Source organism: Mercenaria mercenaria, chromosome 6 (assembly GCF_021730395.1).
Source record: "Mercenaria mercenaria strain notata chromosome 6, MADL_Memer_1, whole genome shotgun sequence".
NCBI classification, from domain to species: Eukaryota; Metazoa; Mollusca; class Bivalvia; order Venerida; family Veneridae; genus Mercenaria; species Mercenaria mercenaria.
This window is the reverse complement of record NC_069366.1, coordinates 15,030,603-15,039,610: the sequence shown is the minus strand read 5'-3', so window position 1 is coordinate 15,039,610 and position 9,008 is coordinate 15,030,603. Positions and strand designations below refer to the sequence as shown.

General features: G+C 34.0%; 1 protein-coding gene across 1 annotated transcript; it reads right to left on the bottom strand.

Annotated features, from left to right (window-relative positions):
- Positions 1–2,357: 2,357 nt before the first annotated feature.
- LOC128557981 (uncharacterized) lies at positions 2,358–6,966 on the bottom strand. The gene is made up of 2 exons (XM_053546681.1): positions 6,395–6,966; positions 2,358–3,466 (listed from the first exon to the last, which is right to left on the bottom strand). The coding sequence occupies exons 1-2, from the start codon at positions 6,964–6,966 to the stop codon at positions 2,527–2,529; spliced, it is 1,512 nt and encodes a 503-aa protein (XP_053402656.1). The 3' UTR covers positions 2,358–2,526.
- Between the last annotated feature and the right edge of the window lie 2,042 nt (positions 6,967–9,008).

Genomic DNA, 9,008 nt, shown 5'->3' with positions numbered 1-9,008 from the left:
GTTATGAAATGCTTAAAGGCTTATTTGTGCTAGATGGAATTTTGTTAGCTCTGTTAGTTAGAAGTTATACTATTGGTGACGGAAAATAAACGAGATAGAAACAAAAACAATGCATTGAGTTATTAATCCAGAGGACGTAAGAAGTAGCTACACTACACAAGTCAATAAAGATTGTCGAAGTACTGTATGGCTGCCGTTTTGTTTCGTTCAAGTTTTTCAGGGGTGGATGAATGTTCAATCCGTAAAATATGAATTTATTAATTTCTGCTTCAGAAGTCAACCTTTACGAAATAAGAGACGAGGACATATGCTGCTCTAGGTATGTTGTATGAGTTTCATGATAAATAGAATAACATACAACTGTCTTTTGATATCAATTTTATCAGGCTCGGCTCCCTCACCCCTTCCAGGTCAATACTAAGCATGCGCGGATCCAAGTCCCGCGGAAAATCCAAAATGCCCCCGGACCTTCTATCTGTTCGGCTACTATTTCTATTTCAGTCTGTTCAACAAAACCTTATTGGCGACCCTGTACTTGTAAACGGCTAGCATCCGCACAATTCACATCAAATTATTCAGCGTATAAAGACACGTTTGTCATAGTGAGAGTCCGGTCGGACCCCCTCTGAGAAAATTGGCTGGATCCGTGCATGCTAAGGACAATAGTGTGCTGACTTCGTTTTATATTATTGTTTTATTTAGTTAAATTTTCAAAACGTCATTACACTACGCGATACCCATACTTGTAGGCTGTATTGATTATCATGTTCTCACTGTCACCTGGTGTTTGCAAGCTGCTCGCTGAAGTCCGGGGATTCCGATTTATCGTAAACCGGAGAACCCTTATCAGAAATGGTAGACGAATGTTTTTATTTTTGATTAAGAAAACAACGATTTTGGACAGAATTCGATGAAAAATACATTGTTAGAACATTTAATATGCCACTTAAAGGGCAATATAGGTAAATGTTTGATTTTATAAATTCTCACACCACGACGTGTGGGTTAGTCGCTTTAAAATAATGAACCTTTTTATTAAAACATGCAAACTTTACAGAGAAGGGAAGTGTCTCTATTTGGAGTCAATTCTCCCAAGCAACTAACGACATATTGTTTATTTTTACACAACACATAACCAACTAATTTACATAGATGGGAAACAAATGCATACTGTCGTAAATTTGTGATCAATAATTTAAATTACAGCTCATTTCACATCAATATTGTAAATGTTTGAATTATTCATTTAAGTCAAAGAAAAGTGTGATTTCTTTTCATGTCCGGAAAATAACTCTGACATTGTTGCAGTGATCTTGATATTGCTTGGCACAAATGTATTTCACAATGAGATGATGTGTCATGCATAACATCCAGACTCCTAGCTCAAAGGTCAAAGTCAAACTACAAGGCCAATGGAAATAGTGTTTTCCCTAACTCCGTCATTTTTGAAATGAATCAAACATTTCTTGGCACAAACGTATCCCATAATTAGACGACTTGTCATACACAACACACAGACCCTTAGTTCAAGGTCAAGGTCACATTTACAGGTCAAACATAAGTGATGTTTTTCCTGTCCGGTCCATAACTTAGTCATCCTTGGAGGAGAGATTCTTATATTACATAGCACAAATGTATCCGATAATAAGAAGTCGTGTGATGCACAACACTGAGCTCTCTAGCTCAGAGATCAAGATCACACTCTTAGATCAAAGGGTAAAAGATCCTTTTCCCAGTCATGTTCACAATACATATATAAGTTACAAAAATGGCCAAATATTAACTCAGATATTACATATCAGCTACCAATTTTATATAAATGAAGCAGTATGGAAGAAGGCATTTTTTCAAAGTTGTTTCTTGTTTCCTTTAACAAAACTTTGAGCTGTCTTTCCTTTAAATTAAATGTTTGCGGTTCGTAAAAACGTCTATTTAAAGTTTGAAAATCTCCACAATGCATCATAAATCGCTGAGATTGTATTTTAATATTACAACATCTGCATGTATGTTTGCGTATGCATTTACTGGATGTCATTATTTATCCAAAATTACAAACTTACTTATTATACCAGGTACGTGGACGATAAAATGGCAGGCCCCGGATCCAGGACCGAATCTTGGGAGCCTGTGCACCCCACCCCCAGTTGGCTGAGGAGTGACCTATACTCATCGAAGTCGCACCCAACTATTTTGGCAAAGGAATAACATTTTCTCAAAATTCGGACCCAAAATGCACCTGAGCCTGAGGAACCAATTTCATACCTATATCTTATGTCAAAATTTTCCAGGGGGAAACCCACGTACCCCCCCCCCCCCCCCCCCCCCCCACCACCACCACACACACACGTTTGGCTATTCTGACTGTAAAAAAAGGTTGATGATGAAAGTTTTAAGCATATTGTTTTCTGTACAATGATATTAAAGTGATGCTTAAATCATTTTAAAAAGAACACAGACTTGAATGTAAAATCGCCAATTATCTATAAGTCTACAATTGTTATAATTATAAATACTCTCTAAATACAGTCAAATTATTGGCATATCCATCTTAACATGTGCAAGTTCTTTCCACACCTTTCCAACGTTTTCCGTTAGAGATGTTTCAAACTTGTTCAATATCGTTATATCAGTAACCTTCTCGTTATCGTCATTTGGATTATTCCAGTCTCTGTAGTGGTGCAATATACCTTTTTCTATTGGAACTAATACTTCATGAGAATGCGGGACTTCGTGGATCAACATAAGGTCTACGTCAGCTGTTCGAGCGATATACTTAGATCTTTCTCTTGCAGGAAAGATCTTTGCTTCATGTTGAAAAACCTGTAAAGTTACTAATCGGAGTTGTTCTGCTAATTTCTTACCACGAAAAGGTATTCTTATTTTAGCCCAGTCTTTTCTAAAGAATGTATTCTTAAACATATAAACTGATGCGTTTTCCATTTCTTTTATAATCTCATACCAATTTCCTGCTTTCTCAGAATGTGGTACGATAAACTCATCTAGGTCAATATTAACAACAAATTCAGAAAACTGTTTGTTTCTGAACAAACAATCATTGAGTGCAGCTGTCTGACCAAAATAATTTATTTCCACCGGATTATTTGTTTTAGGAAATGTATTGACGCCCATTGGCAATCGCCATTGTATCACTTCTGTCAAATTACTTTTTGAATAATGTTCAAATACTTCCTTTACATTGCTAGCGCTTGAATAATTATACACGACAAACTTGTCAGCTCCCAGGATTTTATTGAATTCAATCCATTCTACTAGTTCGTAAGCACGGCCATATTTGAAGTTGAGTGGAGACAGACACACTGTAAAGCGGCGTTTGTAGCTTCCGGTTCCCGAGGCGTTATTCACATGAAGCATATTCAATGGATATTCACAAAAGTTTGTTACCAAAGAGATATACTTCGGCATTTCGGATTGACTAATGGGACACATAAATATAGTTGACGTGTATCTGAAAATAGAAAGTGACGTTATTGGAGCATTCATATTTGTTAATAAAACAGTACTATCTATCCATTATGGGTGTAAGAAAGAGATACTGGTACAAGGTACTTTGCAGTGAGAAAGCCACGTAATCACGTAGTGAGGTTTCATGTAAAGAGTTCCGTTTAAGGTAAAAAGAAAACAATTTATTTATATTTGCAAATATATATTACGTATTTGACCATAGTTTTCGACTCTGTCTTAAACTATTTACGTTATTTTCAGGCAATATACATTTGCATTTAAAAATCTAACGCGTTGTTTTACTATTCGGATCATATTGCCTCACAGATTCTTTCAGATTTACCTCAAAGCCTCAAGATAAACTTTAATATTTCAAGATTTTTGTTTTAAACAAAAAGAGGTGAATTATCATATCAGAAATAATAAATCAGTATTATCTAAGCTGTTCATATATGAACACGAAATAAACAATTGAATGAAATATTTCAATGAAATGAATTAATTAGCTCTACTTAGATATTGATTAAGAAATAATATATCTCATCCAGTGATTTGTCGTTGAATAAAATCATTGTTTGGAGTTCAGATGCGAAGGAATTATATCACGAGGGCGCAGTCCGAGTGATTTCATAATACGCATCTAAACGACGCTCCGCTACCCCGTTTTAATTATGACGTCAGAACAGTGAATTGTTGTAAAATAACACACAAATTTCAGCCTTCTTTGTTTAAGAAGTAATATATCTCATTTAGTGATTTATCGCTGAATAAATCATTGTTTGGAGTTCAGATTCGAAGGCATTATATCACGAGTTTGTAGCCCGAGTGATATAATAATACGCATCTGAACGACAAACAATGATTTTATTCATGAGCAAATCACTAAATAAGATATATTATTTCGATTCTAACACGTTAGATTTTTGGATTTTAAGTATATCAATGACGACGTCCATCAAATATTTGCCTGTTTTTTGTCTTTTGTTTTTTTCTTACGCTCCGTTATGCTGTTTTACCCTATGACGTAATAACTGTGACATCAGAAAAATGAATTATTGTGTATTAATTCGCTGTTCTCAGCCTTCTCTGTTTATGTGTGGAAAATGAATCGGATCGTGTTAGAATAAATAGGAAAATGAATCAAGTCGTGTTAGAATGCCAAATAAACATTTAAGATATCTTTCTTTTACAGCCACATATCGAAGGCAAAACATGAGAAAGAAGCAAATGTTTCTATGTAAGGAAAAACTATTTTAATATTTATTTACAAGTAAACAATACCAAGACATTGTAATGCAATTTCCATGTATTTTGACTTGCTAGTTTTGAATTCGTTCATTTTCGGAATTAGGTAAAACTGCAGCCGATTGGCATGCGTGACAACATTGTGTGAACATAATACATTATATAGAATATATCGAAAATAAGATATAGATTTAACGAATGAAGTTCGGTTTATCAAACTTTCGCAACTTCTAACATTACAATACTGGAGGTATTTGAGATATAATTATACTATTTATCACATGTTAGACGTTGCGGAAGTGAAATAAAGCCATTACATAAATATAATAATACACTAGTGTAATAAAGCTTTGACGAGTATAGGATACGTTTGTCAAATTGACTTGCTTATAAGAATATAACATTTGTGACTTTCCACATTGAATATAGTAAACTCAGAGCCTCGCATTTTATCATTTTATTCAACGAGTTTAATAAATTCAATATGAAAAGACACTCATGTAATATTCTCTATGTCTTAAATGAAATAGTAAAGCACTGAGAATGGCGCCTAACAGTATGTTGACGCAACGTCAGCGTGATCATGTTTTACTCATAATATACTGAGATTGATTTCACATCCTGTTGAATAATTTAAGACTGCGTAAACGTCTAATGGATAATTTGCGGATCTAATAATCATTTTTCAGAGTGAACCAATTATGCAGCATCTTCTGTTATATAATTTTGATTCTGCAATGCCTTTTATATAAAATAGAAAATCAAATATAGCAGCACTCTGTCGGTTCTTGTATGCCGCCATATTATATTCTAACTGATGTCAATGTTGCAATATTTTTATGCAAATGAAAATGATTTTATGCATATCAGAATAGATGTTGTAATATAATAGCCATTTTATTAAAACATGCAAATTGTACTGAGAATGACCATGTCTCTATTTGGAGTCAATAGTATGTATACATTTCTCCCGAGCGACTAACTACATATTGTATATTTTTTCACAACACACAACCAACTATTTTACATAGATAAGAAGCAAATGCATTCTGTCGTTAATTTCATTTACAGCTTATTAAACGTCAATATTGTCAATATTTGAATTATTCATTTATGACAATGCCTGGAAATTTATTTGATATGGCTACATAGCAACTCGGCAGTACGTTATTTCAGAATACAAAGCCTTGATTTTAAACAAATGCTACTAAAGAAGAAAATCAATTTATATATTCATACAGCTAACAAAATGTCACGAATAGGAAATATCGAAGACGGGTTATACCATAATGGACTGCCTATAGAAAAACCATACAAAGTTGGTTTTGCGGACCAGATTATCAACCACCTGCATATTCCAGATATGGATCTAAATTATTTGTAGGCAAAAAATGTTTTAGACAGACATCATAGCTTATAAAGCAAAATGGAGCCTGCCGACTGCGCGTGTGAGTGTTGGCCATGCTGGTCGCAAACCCACTATGTTGGTTTTCTCATGGCACGGCTCATGTTATAAAATATAAACTCAGTAGAGCACAAGTTTGGTATTTAATGCGTGTTACATATTTTATTAAACATACCTGTACTAAATATCAGTAATATGAGATGCTACATAATTATTTTGTAGGAAAAAAATGTATTTAAGACAGACATCATTTATGTTATAAAATATAATGATGTTTCATACTTTTGTCCGAAGCCTTCGTGTGGTGCTCGAACTTCACCGACTGCTTCGTGAAGCTCCATAAAACCTTTGTTTTTATTCCACATCCAGAGTTTGCAAATAACTTTGACAGGTCTTCTGGGTTTGACACCAATAACAAAGACGCCTTTTCTTGCTTTGACATAGTAGGCTGAAAACACATACATTGTTTTGTTACTGTCCACTGGCTGCCAAATTTCTTCCGTTTTCAAATATGCCGGAAATATTGTTCTGTTGCATGTTCCGCTTGATGGCAATTGTCCTAATTGAGCACCTTTACCAGTTTTGGTTCTATTTATGTTTACAAAAACAGGCTGACCGACAGGCTTTAACTCTCTGTTATCCGTGTGATTAGTATTGTTATTATTTTCCTCCTCTTGTCTCATCCTGTCAGCACTATCGTTATTATATATATCTTCTGTGATCTCTTTTTCCGGCACGGAAATTCGTGCATCTCTCTGAATTTCTTTGTGCGGATTTAATACGTAAAAAAACGTAATCATAAATACAAGTATCAACACCAAAATAATACATATCCTCTTCATGTGAAACCGCATCTTTAAACATCGCTTCCTTTTAACATTTCAATGAAATGCTAGATTTTGTATTAGTGACTGTACAGAACAAGCAAATCTATTAATCATTTCTTAAACAATACGTGTACAAATATTTGACCACAATGAGAGTAAAACATCTGGCAGATACATTGTATCTGTTGAATAATCATTCCATTATTATTCTCAGCATTAAGATTATTGTTCTCAACATTAGTCGATAAATACCGCTATCGTTATCTGGTATGGAACAACATCAATTGAAAGTGTTTTGCCATTATCGGACAAACCCACGTAAACATTTTGAAAATTTAAAATCTTTTAAAATATAATTCTACTTCGAGGCAACTGACGGTAGTTTATATCGTGGATGGCTTCGATTTGTACTTATAGCTCTCTATAGCTGCGTTAAGTAACTAATATACCAATGTAATATTTCAAAATAAATTGCACATCACAGTCATTTTCTAGGAGTGATAACTTCACAAAGAGAAATAATAGATGTTTGAGTGATACATTGTAACATTAATCATATTTTCATCATTATATGTTGAATTTTGGTAAGGCATTGAGGCTGGTCACAAAAAGATGGGGTTTGATTACTTAAAATTTCCCAAGGCTTTCAATTTTACGTGGAGACAGACATAACAGGTGTCTAAATAGAAAATTTGCATATTAACTAGATGGTCTGAAATACACTACGCTTTCTTAAAAAGCTATTTGTATGTTCTATATATGTACTTGTCTATGTTGTCTTAAAAGGGACGGAATAAATATGTCTAATCGTAAATAATGAATTATGTACTATGATAATTAATAAATAATAAAATCTGTAAAAAGATACTTTGGAAGCAAAGAATGCAACCAAGAAGAATAATAGCAGACGCGGTTTGATTGAGTCTGTTCATGAGAGGTAATGAAATGTGCAACACCTCTCATTCCTCCTATGATATGCTATGTTACACTACCATATATTATGAACGAAAACACTCCGCGCTACAGCTCCTCAAAAACTCGCAGATGTAAGAAAAACAATAAGCTATACCGGAATGATACTTTGAGTGATCTCTGGAACGATATGCAAAAGAACACACTTTTCTAACTTGTAAGAAATCTCGGATAATTTATCTTTAGGTAACCAGTTTATAGAGTTGGGTTTTAAAACTTTTGACAAACTATATTTTAGCTGTGTAACTCCTAATTTTGATTACTACGGTCCTGTATGAGGATTTAAAAACTACAAAGCTATTGCCGGATAATGTCCAAAATAGGGCCATGAAATATTATTTAGTGGTATACAGATTTGCACCAACTTCAAATGCGATTGTTGATACTCGATAGCCTCCAAGTTTATATAGACGGTGGCTTTAAAGAATTCTTCTTAAGAATAAACTTATGTCTCTTGATAAAAACTGACTTACAAGAGGCGTTTCTCTATATGACTTTGACCATAACAGAAATGACAATAACAGGTTCTCCGGCATCAAATAATGTTATGGCTGATATACTAGACTTATAAAATATTCAAACAATAAGTTGCCAGTAGATGTTTAAGTAGCTGAAACCAGTATTTCTCAATATTATGAACAGGTATAGCCGCAGCAAGTACAGAATGGGACTGAAGAATAGTTCATACTTTAAATTTGAAAAGAAGCGACCTCTCTATATTGTCAATCTAGATACGGTATCCTACACATACGTATAGAAGGCATATAATTAGGAGAGATTCCATGTAAATTGTGTACTGAAAACTGCGTAGAAAATAAGATACACTTGCTTTGTAAATATTCATACTATAATAATATCCTTTGTTTGTGTCTTCTCCTTAGTCAGTGATGTCTGTTGTGCTGATTGCATTTTGAACGTGTGACATTAGAGTGCCGAGTGTTTCAGCTGAGTAAAACATGTTTAAGGCACCACTACATTTTCACAAGGAATGTATAATGTCATATATTCTTATTTTTTTTCCAGCACAGGCTGAACCGAAAGATAGTGTCTGTAGTGCTGGCTAAGGATGCATGACACCTTATTTTACTTTATTTTCG